Below are 21,874 nucleotides of genomic sequence, written 5' to 3'. Positions count from 1 at the left end.
CTGTATTTTGAGAAAACCGTTCTTGAATACGTAAAAGCACTTCTAAAAGTTTTTCTCAACCACTACTTGGTTTCACAATCAAACTCAATCAATTTCTCAAAATCATCAATCAATATCATTCATATTTCATTAAAAACAAAATAATTTATACACAACCTTACAAATTTATATTAAAAGAAACACAAACTAAACTTTATTACAAACTTCATACAAATTTGTGTACAAGCTGCTCAAGACCCATTTTTACATGTCCATACATTTATGTGCAATATATACATCAAAAGAAGTATATTTATACGAAAACTTTGCTTCTCACACCTGCTCCTCTAGTTAATAAAGCTATCGAGTACTAGGACTCGATGGTGCACAATATACTAAAATAATCTTTATGCAAAACTTAAAGCACATTCATTCAAAAATTTGGCTAAACATGAAAATTAAATACAATTATGCATTGTAAGATTTTACATGTAAACCAAGTTCATTTCAAAGTATCAAAACACATTTCATAAAACCCACAGTTAGATCACGCCATTCGAAACAAATAGAATCTCAATAGCGAGGCTAAAGAGAAATCACATGAATCTCAATGGGAGAGGCTAAAGAGAAATCATATCACAAGGCTAGCTAGCTCAAATATATGGATATCCAGTCACATCCTCTTCTATTGGCACTCCTCAACACTTCTCCAGAGAAGGAATCAAAATTCGAAACTAATTACCCCCACTAGTCGTGCTAGTGAGGTGTTCAAATATGTGGTCATGACACTGTGGTTTCAAAACTTATCTTAACAATTTGCTAAACATTGTCTTTTCAAATATACATAATAACTTTTAACAATTTAGATCAAACATCATAAAAATGCCATAATCCAATATTTTATATTGTTCAAGCGATATGCAAAAGATGATTATAAAAGTATATGTTGTGCACAAACCTCAAACGAGTCTCTGTTGGCCTTGACTCTACTCATTCTTTGAAACACGCAATTTTACATTGTTTGATTACTAGAACTTTAAATAAATCCAAAATAAACTTAGCTCTAACGTTTTAAATTCGACGTTCTCAAAATTTTATGTTTGGTTACTATTCTGCACTATTCCAGTCAAATAGTTGACTTTTAAGGCTTACTAGGTATGGGAACTCTAACTTCACCCACATACCACATTTTGGTCATTAAACTTGTTGGTTTTGGTCATTTTCTCAAAGCTTAGGTTATTTTGGCAAAATTGCCAATTTTTTGGTTCTCCGAAGTTGCACTGTTCCATTGGTCGATCTACTGTTGGAATTTGACAAAACTTCCTTCATAGAAAATGTTCCTTATTGTCTTAAGTGTATTCTCATTTTTGGATCACCTCAATCGGAGTTTTGTAGCTCAAGTTATGGCCAAAATAAGTTTACTATTCACGTGTGCTCATCTTTGAGATTTTGGTCTGGCAGATTTTTGGTCCAACTTTGATTAATAATTTGATCAAGTTAAGTTCATAATTTGGTCTCACTTTCTTCATATGAAATGTTGTACTATGTCTTAGGTTTCCATCGGTTCAAGAATCGCCTAAATCCGAGTTTTCTAGAGAGAGTTATAACCATCCAAACATTGCTGCTCAATGAAAATTCTGCAGAATCTCAGTACAGTAAATTTAACTTTGCTCAATTATTTGAATGAGTTAATGGCCTAATTTGGGTTGGTGTTCTTCATGAAAGTTTTAGGTATATATCATATCTAATTGCTGGTAAAATTTCAGGTCAATTTGACCTACCTAGCTCGAGTTATAACCAAATGAACAGTTACTGTTCATTTGGTCGTTTATCTTGATGGCAGCCTGCTATCAACTCACTTTGGTCAATTGTTTCACCAAGTTTTGGTCAGTTTTTTGCTATGGTTCCTTAATGAAAATTGTGCTCTTTTATGTCTATTTTCATCTCCAATTGGTGGCATATCAATTGGACTTGTAAAATTTGAGTTTTGGTCCTTCAAAGTGGGTTTGGTCATGCCAGCATGACAATTGACCTACGAATTTAACTTAGTTTCCTATCATTCCCACACAAGTTATTTGGTCATAATTGACCATTATTTCACTTCACAATAGGTTAAACATGCCATTTATGTATTTCTCCAAATTTTGGTTCATAAACCCTAGCATTGAAAACCCTAACTCATCATTTTCATGCCTTTAACTAGTTCTAATGGTTTAAATGTTAATCATTTAACTATGTAAAGTTTCTAAACTCATTCAATTGCATCATATTCATGCAAACCATACTCCTCCCAACCAGGCCAAATTTCAGCAATGGTCATTCTCCCATGTTTGTTTCATTTAATCAAGTTCTAAGCTCACTTTCAACCATCACATGTGCATTTGAATGGATAAATGAAGAGTTTAGCATACTAACCTTTGTGTAGCAATTTTCTTCCTCCTTTCCTTCAAATTTTCCTTCTTTCTTTCTTGCTCAATCCTCTTCTCAAGTTGCCTAGATAAGCTTTAACTATGGTGGCTAATTTTTCTATGGTGAAATCTTATGATTTTCAAGCTCAAAATTGAGCTTTAATGGAGGTTTTGGGTGAGGGAGAGGGTGAGGGAGAGAGAATCACGTTTTTGATGAAGAAGATGACTTTATTATATTTTTTTTTTCTTTTCTTTCCTTTTCTTTTATGTCTTAGGAAGACCAAAATTCCCAAATTAATAAAATAAATCAATTAAGCCTTTATGACATCATGCATGATGTCATCACTTTGACTTTTCCATCTTCTTTCTTTTTTTTTTTTTCTATTAGTTCTTTAATTTAATTCTCGATTCCGAAATTTTCTTTTCTCGATTTTATTCGACGATTAGGTCGAGTCTCTCCGGGTCAATTGACCAAATTGCCCTTCATCGGTTTGTAAATAATCCAATATTTCTTGGCTCCCGACCTAATTATTTGGTGCTTAACAGTTCTTTTTCGTGATTTTCTCTTTTCCATTGTGTTCATAAGGGTCCTAAGGACCGCGTCACTTTACGGTCGAGGTTGAAATTTGAGTTTAAAATGACTTGATGCGTTCAGGAGGTCACTCATATTTGTGACTCTCTTCGTTTAACCTCTTATGTTCTGTTTTTCTTATTTATAGTTAACTAATTAAACATTACTAATTATTGGTGTTTATGGCTTCTCTAGTTGTCTTAAATGTGGTTCTAATCCTTAATTGTTGAAATCTACCGAGCTATGCAATGGGGTGATGGTTACGCAAATTTTTGAGTCCACTTTTGAAATTATGTTCATTAATATATGAAAAGTCTATTTTGCCCTTTAAACACATAAAGAAACTTAGATTTAAACAAAAGGGGTATTTAAGTAATATAACTTTTAAAAATACAGAATAGTTACTCAGAAAAGAAAAATAATTTTAGAATTTCAATACAATCAGACCTGACTACCAGTTTGCCAATGAAAAATTAGGAGCAATGGTAAAGCACTTAGCAAACAGATTAGTATACCATTGTGATCAAATTCTACAGAATACTATTCACGTCAGATCAAACCCATAAATTTTCAAATTGCATCAGAAATTTTAGAACACATTTTTAACACCACAAATCAACATATATCACTTCATTTTCATATAGGAACATGAATATGCATCAAATGTTAACCAAAAGCATTAGTCATACCAAGTTCTCTTCTTATTTTACAAAAAGTTTCCTCATTAAATGGCTTTGTAAAAATATCAGCTAGTTGTTTTTCAGAAGGGACAAATTCAATTTGAATATCACCATTTTGAACATGGTCCCTAATAAAATGATGTTTAATTTCAATATGCTTGCTTCTAGAGTATTGGACAAGATTTTTTAACAAGTTTATAGCACTAGTGTTATCACATTTTATGGGAATGTGATCAAACTTAATTTTAAAATCTTCAAGTTGTTGTTTTATCCATAAAATTTGTACAACACAACTTCCAGCTACAATATATTCAGCTTCTGCTGTAGAAAGTGCAACAGAAGTTTATTTTTTACTATGCTATGAAACTAATACATGACCTAGAAATTGACTAGTTCCAGAAATGCTTTTTCTCTCCAATCTACTACCAGTAAAATCTGAATCACTATAACCAATAAGATCAAATGATTCACATTTTGGATACCACAAGCCAATGTTGTGTGTGCCAATGAGGTACTTAAAAATTCTTTTTACAACTACAAGATGAGATTCTTTTAGACATGATTGAAATCTTATACATAAACATACACTAAAATGAATATCTGGTCTAGATGCTATCAAGTAGAGTAAAAAACCAATCATACCTCTATAGAGTTTATTATCTATCTCCTTACCTTTTTCATCTTTCTCTAATTTGATTGTTCAGCTCATGAGAGTTCCAATACTTTTCATGTCTTCCATTTTGAATTTCTTTAGCATATCCCTTATGTACTTAGATTGATTTATAAAAATTCTATCTTTCATTTGTTTGATTTGCAATGCAAGGAAGAAAATAAGTTCACCCATCATACTCATCTCAAATTCACTTTTCATCATGTTGGAGAATTTCTTACAAAGAGAATGGTTAGTAGCACCAAAAATAATATCATCTACATAAATTTGCACAGTGAGCATGTCTTTTCCTAGTTTCTTAATGAAAAGAGTAGTATATACTTTTCCTCTTTTAAAATCATTTTGAAGCAAAAATTTACTAAGTCTCTCAAATCGTGCTCTAGGAGCATGCTTTAAACCATAGAGAGCTTTAGTAAGCTTATAAACATGATTTGGAAAATGAGGGTCTTCAAAACTAGGAGGTTGAGCCACATAAACTTCTTCATCAATATATCCATTTAAGAATGCACTTTTAACATCCATTTGATAAAGCATGAAATTCTTAAAACATGCAAATGCACACAACATTCTAATAGCTTCAATTCTAGTAATCGGAGCAAAGGTTTTATCAAAATCAATACCTTCCTCTTGGTTGTATCCTTGAGCTACTAGTCTAGCTTTATTTCTAATTACATGCCCTTTTTCATCCATCTTATTCCTAAACACCCATTTAGTTCCAATGATAGAATGCTTTTTAGGTTTAGGAATAAGTGTCCACACTTTATTTCTTTCAAATTGATTGAGTTCCTCTTACATAGCAAGTAGCCAACTCTCATCCTTTTGAGCATCATCATGTGTTTTGGGTTCAAATTGAGAGACAAAAGCAACATTTCCAAAATATCTTCTAAGTTGAGCTCTTGTCATCATCTTTTGTGATGGACTATCAAGAATGTCATCTTTGGAATGATTTCTATGGTACCTCTATTCTTGTGGAATGTTTTGATGTTGAGGTTCCTCAATTTGTAGTTCTTCCACATTTGGTAAGGAGTCTTCTTGAATGTTAACATTTGTGGAACAAGTAAGTTCTTCTTCTTTGTCATTTTGATCATCCTCTACTAGTTGTTTTGGATCAAGCTCATCTTTATTTGAATTCTTGGAATTTAGAATCTGCTCATTTTCATCATCACAAGAATCTTTCCTTTGCAAGGAAGTGTTAGCATCATCAAAAAGTACATGCATTGATTTTTCCATGGTCAAGGTTTTTCTATTGAAAATTCTATATGCTTTGCTATTTGTTGAATAACCAAGAAATATTCTTTCATAAGATTTAGCATCAAATTTCTTGAGATTGCTGTCTTTGTTATTCAAAATGTAACATTTGCAACCAAAAACAATAAAATATGCAATATTAGGTTTTCTTCCTTTCCAAAGCTCATAAGGAGTTTTCTTTAAAATAGCTCTAATGGAAACTCTGTTCAGAATATAGCAAGCTCTGCCCAAAAATATTTTGGTAAAATGTTTTCGTTCAGAATTGTTCTTGCCATTTCTTGCAAAGATCTATTTTTCCTTTCAATAACTCCATATTGTTGTGGAGTTCTAGGAGCTAAAAAAGTATGATAAATACCATTTTGAGAACAGAAATTTTCAAACAAACTATTTTCAAATTCTTTTCCATGATCACTCCTCAAAAAGGTAATGCAATAGCCTTTTTCATTTTGAATTCTTTTGCAAAAAGATTCAAATACATCAAAGGTTTCATCTTTATGAGCAAGAAAATAAATCCATGTGAATATTGAAAAATCATCAACAATTACAAATGTGTATGCCTTGTCTCCTAGACTTCTAGGTATGATTGGACCAAAAAGATCAAGATGCAATAACTCCAATGGTCTAAACGTAGTTACAACATTTTTTTATTTTAAAGATGATTTTGTATGCTTACCAAGTGCACATGCTTTGCATTGAAATTCTTTTTCAAAACTTAACTTTGGAAGGCCTCTAACAAGTTTTCTTCTATAAAGTTTAGCAAGTGTGCTCATACTAGCATGTCCTAATTTTCTATGCCACAACCATGCACTATCATCAAGAGTCATAAAGCATTTTTCACAATTTTCTTCAAGACTTGTTAAATCAAGTAGGTAAATATTATCCATTCTAGCACCAGCAAACATAACATCATTTCCATGAATCTCACAATGTGTAGGAGTAAAAATGACTTTAAAACCATTATCACAAAATTGACTAACACTTAAAAGATTATATTTCAAACCTTATACTAAAGCAACATTCTCAATGCAAAGATTTTTATCAATAGTTCCACATCCAATTATTTTAGCTTTACTTTTATCACCAAATTTGACATAACCTTCTTCTTTCAAAGTAAGAGAGGAGAATTTGCCTTTATTCCCTGTCATGTGCCTAGAGCAGCCACTATATATGTACCAGTGTTCTGTTTTCAGCGTACTCCTTAGGCAGACCTGAAATCAGTTAACTGTCCTTAGGTACCCAAGCAATTTTGGGTCCTTGTGTGTTAGTAATATTAGGTAGGGTTCCTTAGGCACCCACACTTTCTTTGCCTTAAAGGTTCCTTTCCTAATAGGACAAGCATTAATCATATGACCTTTATGATTGTAATAAAAACATGTAATATTTGGTTGAGAAGAAGATGAAGCTTTAACAAAATAATGTTTGTATTTTTCATATTTCATAAATCCATCATAACCAATTTCAAAATTTTCATTTGTGGATTTTTTATTCCCAAGAAGTACATCAAGTGTTTCTTTTCCTTTCATAAATTTAGTTAAATCTCTTGTCAAAGATTCAACTTTCATTTCAATAATTCTGTTTTTCTTATAAAGTTGTTCACAAACTTCTTTTGATCTTTGAAGCTCATCATTAACTTCTTTAAACAGCTTCATTTGATATTTGTAAAATTTATTTTCCTTTAAAACCATACTCAAAGAAATATTTTCTGATCTTAAAGCACAATTTTCATGTATAACAATTTTGCATTTCCCTTTAAAAGATATATATTTGTCATATGTCTTTACAAATGCAAGTTCTAACTCATCAACATTAGAAGGTTCAAGGTTTACCTCATTATCACTATCTTCAATGTGTGAGCTTTCACCTTTTTCTTCAATTGCTATCACACAAGTGTTTGCAACATCTTTGTCACTTGTGTCATTGTTTGACGAAGAGTCACTATCACTCCATGTTGCACCATTGCCTTTTTACTTTTATCCTTTCTAAACTTGTTTTTCTTCTTCAATGTAGGACACTTTGGCTTGATGTGGCCTGGTTTGTTACACTCATAACAAACAATTTCATTTGAGTAATTTAGAGTCTTTGGAGCATATTTCTTTGTGAACTTCTTGTATTTGCTTCCTCATTTTCTAAATGCCTTTTTGAACCTCTTGACTATTATAGCCATATCTTCATCATCATCACTTGAAGCACTTGAGTCATCACTTGAACTAGCTTTGAAAGCAACATTTTTCTTTTTCTCATCAACCTTTTTGGATATGAAGACTATACCTTTCTTTTTCTTTTGATCACCTTCATTTTCATCTTTCTTATAGATCATCTCATGCGCAATGAGAGAACTAATTAGCTCATCATAGGTGTATTTTTTGAAATCCTTGGTGTCTTGAATAACAGTGGTCTTTGCTTCCCATGACTTTGGAAGAGATCTCAAAATTTTCTTTACAAGTTCTTGTTCCTCAAATTTCTTTCCAAGAGCTTTAAGAAGATTGACAAGATCTGTGAATCTTGTACTCATTTCAGCAATTGTTTCACCAGGTTTCATCTCAAATAACTCATAATCACGGATGAGGAGGTTTGCCTTTGATTCTTTCACCACATTAGTTCCTTCATATTTGACTTCTAGTTTATCCCATATTTCTTTTGTAGTTTGACAATCTGAAATACGATTATACTCATTAATATCAAGAGCACAATGAAGAATGTTGATGGCTTTAGCATTTGTAAAAATTTTCTTCCAATCATTATCATCAAATTCAACTTCAGCTTTAGGAATTTGCACAGTTCCTTCACTAGTTTTATAAAGAATATAAGGACCATCTTTAATTATTCTCCAAGCATCAATATCAACAGATTGTATAAAGTTTCTCATTCTAGTTTTCTAAAAAGAGTAATTTGTGCCATTAAAAAGTGGTGGTCTAGTGATTGAATAACCTTCTGCTAAGGGAGCAGGTATACCAGCAGAGTTACTGGATGAACCAGCCATGTGTATGGATCACTCTAAGGTGTTTAATCCTCAAGCAAGAGAGACAAGCTCTGATACCAAATTGATGTCCCAAAATATATCCAAGAAAGGGTTGAATTGGACTAAAATAATTTTTCGGTTCTTGCTCAAAACCTTTAAAAAATTACAGCTTAGTTCAATCTAATTTTCTACTGTGAAATGTGTGTGATACTACTCAAATAATTAGTTGATACAAAGTTAGCTTATAAACATTCAGTATACTGATCTAACAGGATATATTGGCACTCAGTAAAAATTTCAGTAATCTGAATAAAATCACAACACAACAAATAGAGCAGTAAACAGAATATATCAGTTGACAATAGATATAGTAGTAAGCAAATTATATCAGATCTCAGCAGATTTAACAGTAAACAGATTATCTCAGTTTGCAGCAGAGTTAACAGTAAACTGTATCAATTCTCAACTTAGCAAAAATAATTCAACCAGAAATAAAAATGCATAAATTTAAAGAGTAAGGGTTGAGAGAATTGAATACTGAATTTTTATAGTGGTTTGGCATAACTAGCCTACATTCACTCTCTCAAAGATCCCACTTTGAGTCTTCACTTTACTATTCTTTTCTTTTAAAGGCAAGAAATAAAAGTCCTTTACAAATCTTCACACCAAAGCTTTTACAAGTAGCTTCACACTTCTACCAAGTGTTATACCAAACACTTTTCATAATCAAGCTTCAATAGGTGCTTGAATGACCTCTCATAAATGCTAAGAAGGTGTTTAAAACTCAATCTCACTCAATACAACAGAATCTATAAAGAAAAGATGAGTAGGTATGTCAATGATGAGCAATAAAAATAATTTGAGCACTTTGAATAAAAGTTTTAATGATCTTAAAAGGTTAGGAACAGTAGAGAGACTTTCACTAAGTGCAAAATGGCCAAGGTAAGTGTATTTATAGCTTTGGATCGTTTCTGACCATTTGAGAACTTATTTGAATATTATAATTTCAAATTTCAAGAAAATAGCCGTCATTTTGTCATTTTCTGCGATGTTGTGCAGAGTTGAGACAGTTAGCAAACCAGTTAGCATACTAGAACCAGTAGCAAACCAGTTAGCATACCAGGAAAGCTTTTATGCATAACTTTGAAGACTTTAAAATTTTACACCAAATTATAATAAAATACTTTTAGGCCATTGATGATTCAAAAACAAGTTTTGAAAACTTATGATAAGAATTTGAGGGATTAAAAATAAGTATCATTGGCTTCTACTCCTCAAATCTTTTCACACATATTCCTAAAAGTTTAAACTAACTTCTAAACTATGTACCTTCAATTTTGATCTTCAATGCAGCTTGGAAGGTAACATTTTCTTTCTTTTTTGTCTTTGATTTATCTTGTGTTATCTTAGGATGTCATTCTTTCTTTAAAACACAAGTTTATCATCAACTCAATGAATCTTTTTCTTTATCCTTAGAGAAGCACAACACTTAAAATAAGGTTAGTTTGATTCTAATTGAGTTTTGTTATCATCAAAATCTATGTTCCTTTGAGCTCATGGGGTCAACAGAGGTGGTGATGGAAACTGCAGTAGCGGTGGCAGAAGCAGTGGCGGTGGCAGTGGCGGTGACAAGGAGATGGGAAAGGAGGAGGGGAGAATTCTTCTTCCATGGGAGCTTTTGCAGCCTGCATTGAGGATATTGGATCATTGCCTTTTGGGTCCTAAAAAAGATAAGGAGCTGTGTGATGCTGCTTATGTAGCGATTAAAAGTTTACATGCAAGGTCTTTGCATGATATTAATCCAAAGGCAATTTTGGCAACCGGTAGTCTGCTTAGGCTTTGCAAGATTGGTATGAGTTCACAGACTGAAATTGATCATACTGAGATTTCAATGACTAATGTTATTACACTTTAACATATATCAACCAGCTGATTTCCTTACCCATAATTAATTCTGTTGGGTTTCTGAATCAAGAAAATGGTTTAGATTATCTTCTTGGGTTTGGGTGCTGATGTTCTCCCATCTCTATGAATAATCAATAAATTAATAATACCCCTTTAATAACATAAATCAAACAAATATTTCAATGATTTTCAAGTAATAATAATAATAATAATAATAATAATAATAATAATAATAATAATAATAATAATCCTTTTACATGAAATAAATTAAACAACTCCAACATATATATTAATCACTAATGCTACCACAAATACCATGTATGATTAAAACATTTGAATAAAGGAAATCAAACTGCAAAAGCTCTGAAAATCTCACAAATACGTACAAATTCCCAATTCAGAATAATGTTAGAAGAAATGAAAATGCGAAGCCAATAATAAATGCTTGAGCAGAGCCTGCGATGTTTGAAGCTCCTTTGTCATTTCCTGATGATGGACTGCTGGCTAGACCTGCCGGTGGCACAACATATTAATTTTCTTCTATTAATATTTTGAAAACCTTTTCACCAACAACAATAATAATAACAATAATAATTTTGGCTAAGTTAATGCACATAATGAAATATATTTATTTGTTCGGATATTTAATTACAAAATATTTAGAAAATAATAATGAAATAGAAAAATTCGAAAAAATTTAGACACCAATGATGTTTTGATGTAGTAATTATTGTTAAAATTAAAGATACAGAAATTGAAACAAACAAGAGCAAGCTAAAAGAGAGGTCGTAACTCCCAAATACCTGGTGAGGTAGACACTTCGCTTGGAGTTGGGCCTGATATTGGACCTGGCACTGGATATCCCGCAGCTGAAAGGAAACAGATTCATGCAATGACAATGCCTTTACACGAGTAAAAATTATATTAAAATATCATAGCAGATTTTATCAAAATACAAATTAAAGGAGTATTGTGAATTATCTAACAAAAGAAAATACTATTTATTTCTATTTTATTTTATTTTAATATTTTTTTAAAATTTATTTTGAGGGCAGGTCCCTTTTATATCACTTGTGCTTGCAAAATTGATATTTCTATTATCAATTGATATAACTCTCCGATATATATATATATACTTGATTAAATAATTCAGATTTTCATATAGTTCATGAGTTTAATCATATTTAATAACTCAGCCATTGTATTCATTTAGTTTATTTAATTACTGTAAGACCATTCAATAAAAGAAAAAAATTTTGATTAAAGATAAGCAATTTTAATGCGATTATCAAATATAACAAAGTCTATAATTATGTACTATAAATAAAAATATATTTTTATAATTATGGTAGCTAATAATATCTTTATAATTACATAGTTAACCTACTATAATTGACCATTGTCTACATCCTAAATAAAAATTAGATTATTTATGAATGTATGTTCTTCTCCATAATTAATTTAATGCACTGTTCTCTTATACAAGCTCTAACTTGAGCATTCTTCTCTAATGCACTATTCTCTCATATCAATTCTAACTTGAGCATTGAAGATTATCATTGAGAACACTTCAGTGTATCTCTAACTCATTTATTATCTGTTTTGCAGGTTCATGCCATAAGGAATTTCTACGTACCGCAACATCAATAATAAATCTTTTTGATGAAAGCAGCATTTTCTACATTATAATTTTCAAAAAGAAAAAAAATTAAAATGCATGATATCCATTAAAAATATACAATGTTAATTTCTTGTTTATCTCTCAAAAAATGCATTTATTTATAAAAATTTGTATCTCAAATATTAAAAATATTAGTTGGAAAATGCTTATGAATATATGATGATTGATGAATGAAAAAATGCATTAAAACAGGAAGTTCAATTACATGTTTGTGAATAATGGATTTATTACCTAACAGATTACTTTTAAAATTTTACTCATTTGTGAATTAATGGGTTAATTAACTAATAGATTCAACTGACATAATCAAATTGATTCAATAAAAAAAATATCTAATATAATTTCTAAATATAAAAATAAATTCTAAAATTAAAAAATTATAAATTAAGCAAAATTAAATAATTATTCTAAATGTAGATTCAGTTTGATATTGTGACTGACAAATAACAAAAATAATTTTTAAAAAATGTATTATTTTAAACATTATAGAAAAATAATTATAAAAAATAATTTAATTAATTTTAAGTTTTTATAATTAAAACATATAGTAAATAATTTGAAAATTGAATTTTAATATTCTTCAATAATATATTTATAAAAAAATATTTTTCTACCAAACATATAGCATATCTCTAATGTATTAGGTGAGATTTTGAAAATACAAATAAATTTGGAATGGCTAACAGTAGCGTTAAGAAGCCCAAAGTTAAACGCAAGCCAATGATAAAATACAGCGTCACCTCTGAGATTGATTGCAATTATTATGATAGGACCACACGATTGGTTTTTAAGACCACAATAATATTACTCAATTATGTTACTTCTATTATTTTTATTCTTGTTTTAATTTTTATTTATTTTATCAAAAATAATTTATATAAAAAAAATAATTTTTATAAAATAAAAATATTTTTTAAAAAATTATTAAAAATATTTTTATGAAATAATTTTATGTATTATAATGTTAAGTTGGTGATATATATTTATTTTATATATATATATATAAATTTTTTATATTTTAATAAGATTATCAAAGTTTAAAATATAATTTTTTAAAAAAAAATAAAAATTATTTTTCTTAAAAATAACTTAATCTTTTTATTAAAAAATATTTTTTATTGATTAATTTTTTTAAGTGTCCTAGATATGAAAAAATATGAAAAATATTTTTCGTAAAATAAATAGAGTCTTAATTTTTATTTTTTTAATTAATAAATTTAAATACATAACTCAATAAATAAATTAACTCATAAACTATTTGAAAAAAAAGTTGCAAACTGATTTTTTATTTTAGTTAATTACATATTTGACCTTGATTTATTATATTTTTAACTTTTATTTTCATAATTATCAGACAAATTTAAATCCATAAATAAAAAATGAAATATAAAATTTAATGAATTTTAATTTATGATGAACTAATTAAATAACTTATTTAATTATTTATTAATGAATTGAGCAAACTATATTTATTAGTTATAAAATATAAATTTATAGATATTATAGTTAAAAATACAAAATAAAGGGTGTAAAAGATTTTTTTTTTCAAATAATCTAAACGCTAATTTATACATTAAAGTTTTGTTTATTTTAAAAAATATTTTTTTAACGTTGAAGGTATTAAAAATAGACTAACAGAAAATATTTTCATAATTTAAGAAAAAATAAAACCACTTTTAAGAAAAATAATATTCTTTCTTAAAATAAAAAATTATTTTATTGATTTTGATGATCTTATTAAAATATAAAAATACTTAATATTAAATTAATAAAAAATATTTTCTTAAAAATAATTTTTATAAAAAATATTTTTCATAAATTATTTTCTATGAAATAAATAAAACTTAAGTTAATGGATAATTAAATAAATCATTAACTTTAAATCATTATGAAGTTTATATATATATATATATATATTTGAAAAAAATTGTTTATATTAATAAAAAATAAAATTAAATGATGCAATAAATTAAAAATAAAAAAGTTAAAAGGAATACATTAATTTGGGTGTTTAAATTTTCTTTCTTTTAAAAATCCACATATAAAGTGGATTTTACATGTAATATGCGTCGTAACACAACATTGATTGATGATATAGACAAAAAATAATAATAAATAATATAAAACAATGCCATAAATCAAATTATTTCTTAAATTAAAAAAAAACTCAGATAGGACGAATTGTACTATATAAAATAAATTAATAAATTTAATTTAATTGTATTAAAATTAACTCTAAAATTATAAAATTTTAATTTTGTTAATATATAAAAAAAAGTAAAAACAATGTCTTATAGGGGTTTTTAAAAATTTAAAAAGAAAAAAAAAAGGGAGTGAGAGAATTATAAACGGAAGGAAAATAGCAAAAATAGTTTGGAAATTACCCAACAATTAACTGTCAATAGTAATGCAATGTTTGAAGTAATAAAAATAGTTAATAATTTTTAATTTACTAATGTTAAAATAATTTTTAAGTTAAAACCCTTAATTTTAAGCGATCGAATGAATTTAAAAAAAAAAAAAAGCAATCAACCAAAGTAAAAAAATAAAAATAAAAATACCTGCACAAGTGCTCATCGGAGGAGTGCTGATACGACAGACAGAAGGAAGCTTAAGAGCTCTACCGATATCGATCTTAATACCATAAGACTCTGTCAAGCTACTATTACTCAGCAGCTGACACAAACAAATAGGGCTTCCATCGATCAATCCAGCCAGCTCCGGGCAACAATTCTTATCCGGCACCGTCACATTACTAGATTGCCCCACATAAGTCAAACAATCCGACATGTTGAGCACCGGTGTCATGCAGTCGAGTGTTGTCGGCGCCAATGACGGCCCTAAAGGTGAAGGTGCTGAAGGCGGCAACTGCGCAGGGGAGGGCGCCTGGGCGTACGCCGTGCATAATGTGGAGGAGAAAATGAAGGCAACAATTGCGGCGGTGCGTAGCGTGAGCATTTTGTGCGGTGGTTAGATTTGTGCTTCAGCGGCAGTTTAAAGGTTTAGAAGGAAAGTGATATGGAAGTTATAAAATGGAGAATTGGGCCTTAGGTAGAAGAAAAAGCAGAAATCAATAAATATAAGTAACTAACTACCTACAAAGTCTATCATGTCCGCACCGTCTGGTTGTCAATTTTTTAATTAACAGCATGCATTTACACTCTTAAATCTTTTCATTTTAGTATACTCCAATCATTACTCATTTTATTTATTGATTCGAAACTTCTCCATGTAATAAAGAGAAATTATTAAATATATTTAGTGTATATGTATTATCTTTTTATAATTATATGAGATTTATTTTTAATATTATAAAAAATATTTATTTAAAAAAAAATTATTTTTTAATATTTTTATATATCTAATAAATAACTGGTAGTAAAATATATTTTTTTCTTTTTTATTTTTATCTGACATGTAATGGAATACTCTACCGTAGGGACGGACGTTCACAATTTTTTTATTTTGAATGGTATATAATCTAAGTCTAAAAGGGATTTAAATTTAAAAATTAATACTCATATCAAATTTGATTGCATATAAATTTTATATGTTAAATATTTATATAAATAATTATTTAGATATAATATATATTTTTTTATAATAATATTTATAAATATATATATATTATTTTAAATAAATAGAATTTAGAATGATTAAATTTTAAAATAAAAATTGTTAATAAAAAAATATTTTATTGAGATTATTAATTAAAATATAAAATATTAAATGAGTTTGAATATCATTCAAGTAAAATAATTAAATTTGGGATGAGTTCTAATAATTTAGAATAAACTTTAATTAATTTTTAAAATAAATTCGAGTATTAAGAATAATAATCGGATTCTTATTCAAGTAGAGTGATTTTCATAAGTATACTATCCTTCACTATTCATGCTCTTCCCCTTGTCTTTCAATTCCTGAATTAAAAATTATATTCTAATTATATTTTAGTCCTTTAATGGAAGTTATTCATCATATTAATACTTATGCTACATTTTTCTTTTCAAGAGAGCATTTGGCATAATTTATGAAAATCAACTTATAAACACCTAGTAGCTAATTTAAATTTATAAGCATTCAAAATTATAAACAATAATGTTTTTTGTTAAAATATTTATAAGTGACTGATAATTAATTAATTTATATGATAAAAAATGACTTATAAGTACATTTATTATTAAAATAACTAAAAAAGATATTAATTAAGATTTATTATGAAAATTTTAAAATTAAATAAGGATAATATAGTAAAATATTTTGTTAAGTACAAAACTTATAAGTAAAAAAATAAAAAATTAAATTCTCAGCTTATTTTTTAAACTTATAAATTCAATTTATAAGAAAAAAATTATTATAAGCAAATAAATCAATCTATTTTTAGAGCTTATAAGTTAATTTAACAAACTTATAAGCTAATACAAACACCTTCTAAGTTAGATTTTGAACATTCAACATATCTACATGTTAATTCTTCCTCTTCAAAAATTTTGAAATATGTCCGACATTTGAGAAATTCAAGATAATTCTTGGGAAAAAGCTTTCTTCAAATTTTGATTTAGTTTTGGTTCAATTCAAAACAATTTTTTGTATAGTACTAGTTCTAGTTTTGATTTATAACGATTTCAATTTTCATCCCAATTTCATTTCGAATCTTGATTTTTATACTTAAAAGTCATAACATTCTTATATTCATTTTTAAATAATAAAAGTAATCTTAAATTTTTAATATTAAAAATATATTATAAATTCATTAAGAAGAATATTATATTATCTTTTTTGTATTTCTTATTTATATATTATCTAACTAATATATATATTAATTAAAAAATGAAAAGTATATTATATAACTAACATGTGATTTAGTCATATAATTAAGAATTATAAAATAATTTAATGAATTTATAATTAAAATTATTTAAAAATATTAGAAAATAAAAAATAATATTAAATTGTATACATTTATAACTATATATATATATATATTTATTTATTTATTACAAATAATAATAATAATAATAATAATAATAATAATAATAATAATAATAATAATAATAGAGAGTAAATGAAAAGATTCATTCTCCAATTTGATATATTTTTATCTTAAATATAAAAACAAGAAATTGATGTTGAAAGAATAAGGTAAAATGCACTTTTCATATCATAAGACAACAAAATAGGAATTTTTTTTTTTATTTTGAAATACCAAGCAATATTATTAGTAGTGTAGATCACACACTTAAAATGCGCAACTCACAAGAAAGGTTAAAGCATTTCTATATTGCACAACATCATCATCAAACCTTGTCCCTGGGAGAAACGTATACTATATTCTTCTTGGCTTACATTACAACCTTTAATTCTTCTATGTATAAAATAGAAGATAAGAATATGATTGTCACCCATTCCTAATGGTAACAATTATTATTATTTGTTTATCTTTGACTTAATTCAATAGTTAAATGCATATTATTCACTTATAAATATCAATAATTCAAATCTCTATTTCCCTGATTTGATTATAAAAAAATATTATTTTAAAAGTCAGACTAAATTAATCTATTATGATGATTAATTTTAATTTAGTCAAATAATATATTTAAATAGTTTTATTTAATTTTAATTTTTTTTAAATGATCAATTTATTATTTAAAAAAATTATTTTAATTGATTTTTTTTATTGATAGATATTCAAATCCTATACCATAATAAATATAGACTTTAATAATACATTTTTAACATTATTGTGTCATGGTGTTAAAGTAATAAATAATATTGAGATAACGTATTTAAATATCAAAATAACATATAACGTAATAAATAATATATATAATATCATGCATAATTGTGATATAAATTAGTATAAAAATATTATTAAAAATTTTTGATTATGAGGTTTATGTACCCCACTACGTATTTTCTGATAATTTTTATTAATGATTTGTTTTAAATTTATGTTTAAATAAAATTAAATTTATATGAAATATAATTAACTATTATAAATATAGAAAATTAAGCAACCAAAAGGGGGACCATAAGAGTGTTGTCCACAAGGTTTTCCAAGAGGGTGGTTGGTTGTTTCTGTTCTTTGGAATTGGAAGTTGATAGCCTTGAAAAATGAAAGGAAAGCATTTATGAAAGCGTAAAGAGTTAAAACTCGAAAGAAATGATAATAATAATAATGATAATTTACAATTAAGTCCTTAAAGTATAATAAAATTTATAAATTAATCCCTAATATATTTTTGAATGATATTTTGATACTCAAAGTAAAACTCTGTTAACAAATTAGTCACTGTTGTTAGTTTCCTTAACTACTTATTAGTTTAAAATAATTTAGTACTTGAAAAATTGTTTTATTAATAGATTAGTTCATAAAATTTAATTTTATTAATAAAATAATCGCTATATTTAATTTTATATTTAAAGTTTTATTTGTTTTTAAAAAATATGTTTTTCATAGTTTTTTTAGTATTTAGTTACTCAGAACATAAATTAAAAAAATAATTTTTTTCAATGGAGAAAAATCAAATAATTTTTAAGGAAAATATTTTTTTAAAAAAAGAAATTATTTTATGAAATTTAATAATTTTATTAAAAGGTAAAAACACATACATATATATATATATATAATATAAAAATATATCATTAATTTAACATTACAACTAAATAATAGAAAATATTTTATAAAAACATTTTCTTAAAAAATAATTTCTTTGAGAAATATTTTTCATATACGAATTATTTTTCTAGAAATAAATAAAACTTTAAGTTATTATTTATTTTATATCTAAATATTTACATAAAATTATTTTACATAATAATTTAAATATAAAATAAATAATTACTTAGAAATAAAATTTAAATATATGAATTATTTTGTTAATAAAATAAAATTTTAAGGATTAAAATTATTTTAAATTAAAAAACACCTAATGGCATGGACTAATTTATTAACAGAATTTAAATTTAAGTTCAACAGTTATTTAAAAATAAATTAAGGACTAATATGTAAATTTTGTTATATATAAAAAATTTAGTTACAAATTAAAAGAAAAAAATGCTTTGCTTGCAGCCGTCGCATGTTCACATTTATTTTTTCAGGGAACACACGCTAGCATGTTGATTGTCTCTTTTGTGGTGTGCATTCCTTAGGCAAGCAAAGGCAGCTGGCAATGCCAATTTCTTCGTATGTAGGTGAGAATATTGAGGTCGTCAAAATATTTAGGCCAACTGGGATTTTTTGCTTAGATCACATTTCCTACCAAAACGTTCTTATAGATCCTTCATTTTGGATATGGACAATTTACTTTTAATAAGTGGATTAAAATATTAAATTTTTAACTAAAATGAATTAAACTTAAAAAAAAAATTCAAAAATGGTTTATGAATAAAGATATTATATTAAGATCAAATACATAAATTTACTCATTATTTTATTAAATAAATCTTGTAATCATGACTTCATTTCGTTCTATCACAATTCAAGTACCTAAATTTATTCATGATTTTATTAAATATAGTATGAATGGTTGACCTTTTTATGTTAAAGACTTTAAATTTTTAAGTATGAATTAATCAACTTCCAAAATATAACTTATTTATTCGTTGAAATTTAGTGAAATAAATTTTTTTTACGGATTATAAAGGTAATAAATTTTTAAAAGGACAATATTATAAAACTATTTCTTTTATTGTCTAAAATAAAAAAAAAAAAAACTTATTACTATTGAGAGGATTATTCTCATCTTTCTAGATTATATATAGACATAAGTTTCCAATTGTCTATATTTATTTTTTTTAAATTATACTTTATGAATTATTTAAATTAAAAAAAAATAATTTTTAGCATTATTATTAAAGGTGTGCTGACTTATTGACATAAAAGAAAAATATTAAATAATTTTAAAGCATAAAATTACATCAAAAATACATCTAGAAAAGTTCAAATCAAAATCAAACCAACAAAGATTTTCAGATTCAATTATTGTGGAAGGTGAAAAAGAGCAATTCTTAGCTTGAAATATATATATATATATATATATATATACACACACACACACTAACTTGTACATAGTTAATTACTGTACATGAAGAGCTTAGTATTATTTTGTTTACATCACATTTCCAACCAACACTTTTTTATATATCTTTTTTACTTTGGACATGGACAATTTACTTTTAAGTTGATTATAATGTTAAATTTTTAACTAAAAAATGGTTAAACTTAAAAAAAAAAAAGTTCATAAAAATGGATTTATAATAGACAATGACAAATCTAGAAAATTCTTTTTCGAATCAATATACAAGAAAATAAATAAAAAGATATGATAAAAATTTAAAATATAATATTTTTAATATTTTATAATTGACTCAATGAAATCTAATACTTTGAAAATTTTAAAAAAATTTAATATTATTAATGCTATTAAATACATACTTCTGTATGAGCAACTAAAAATCATTTATTAATTGGTGACGCATATTATTATACCATTTTGTTTTAATAAAGTTTATTATTAAAAAAATCATAATAAAATTTTTAAACCAAATAAACTTTTGAATATACAACATGCATCTTTATCTCAAATAACTTTAAATTTTATCAAAATGATAGTTCAATAATTGAATTTATGATATATATATATATATATAAGAAAATATAAATGTATAATTAAATTATTAATGTGTTTGTATCTACTATTAATCAAAATTTAACACTTAGAGTGCGTTTGGTACAATGTTATAAAATAGAGAGTTAAGTCTTAACCTTGTAAAATTTAAGAGAGTAATTATTAAGGAGGTAAAAAAATAATTAATAGTGTAACAATTAATTGTGTTTGGTACAGGGTTAAAAATTTGAGTTCATGTGAAAAAAATATGTAAACATCTATTTTTATATTTCAATAACAAATATCAAAGTTATTAATTTTATTTTTGGTAATATTATTTTTTATTTGTGAATAATTTAATTTAAAAAATTTATTAACTGCATTTTTATTATCTAACATAATATTATTATATTCTCTTTATCTTGCCAACTTATGTATACATGCATACACACACAAGACAATTTGACAAAAAACTGCATAACACAAAATACAATTTAGAAGTTTGACAATAAAAATTAACATCATCAGAAAAAGAAAAAAAAAACTCATAATGGCATAAATAAGATAGACCTTCATATTTTTCACACCTAAGAAAATTATAGTCATGCTTGTATGATTAAAAAAAAAAAATCATACTTTTTATTGTTATAGGAGACGAAGAGTTTATGAGATAAACTAATCAAAAAATAAAACAAATTGAAAAGAAATAAAAAGAAGATATATAAATGACGTGTTTAGCTCTTATTGACCTAAATGTTGATAACCCATACCAAACACACACACTTTTATTTACCACTAATTGACATTTGCTATAATTAACAAAATAATAATTTATTTAAAAATTCTTTTTAACATATTTTTTTCTAATTATAAATTTAATTATTGGTATCAAACAATACGTAATTTAATAATTTTATATTAATTAATTTTAAAATTTTATTTTCAATTATTTTTTTAATTATAAATTAATTTATTAACATTAGATAATGCTTAACTTAATTGAATCTGAAATTTTATTTTAATTTATTTTTAATTATAAATTTATTTTTTATCAAGCTATCCTAACTAAGAACTAAAAAATTGATATATTAACCGCCATTTTTAAAAATATTAATTCCATTGACTTGCAAAAATGATAGGTGCGTTTGCCCGACCCATGGC

At 26.0% G+C, this 21,874-nt stretch overlaps 1 protein-coding gene across 1 annotated transcript; it reads right to left on the bottom strand.

Annotated features, from left to right (window-relative positions):
* Positions 1-10,683: 10,683 nt before the first annotated feature.
* Positions 10,684-15,202, bottom strand: LOC110651349 (non-specific lipid transfer protein GPI-anchored 12-like). The gene is made up of 3 exons (XM_058144211.1): positions 14,663-15,202; positions 11,224-11,289; positions 10,684-10,930 (listed from the first exon to the last, which is right to left on the bottom strand). The coding sequence occupies exons 1-3, from the start codon at positions 15,057-15,059 to the stop codon at positions 10,818-10,820; spliced, it is 576 nt and encodes a 191-aa protein (XP_058000194.1). The 5' UTR covers positions 15,060-15,202; the 3' UTR covers positions 10,684-10,817.
* Between the last annotated feature and the right edge of the window lie 6,672 nt (positions 15,203-21,874).

This window comes from Hevea brasiliensis, chromosome 1 (genome assembly GCF_030052815.1).
Source record: "Hevea brasiliensis isolate MT/VB/25A 57/8 chromosome 1, ASM3005281v1, whole genome shotgun sequence".
Taxonomy (NCBI): domain Eukaryota; kingdom Viridiplantae; phylum Streptophyta; class Magnoliopsida; order Malpighiales; family Euphorbiaceae; genus Hevea; species Hevea brasiliensis.
The sequence above is the reverse complement of the archived record's forward strand: the minus strand, read 5'-3'. Positions and strand labels throughout refer to the sequence as shown.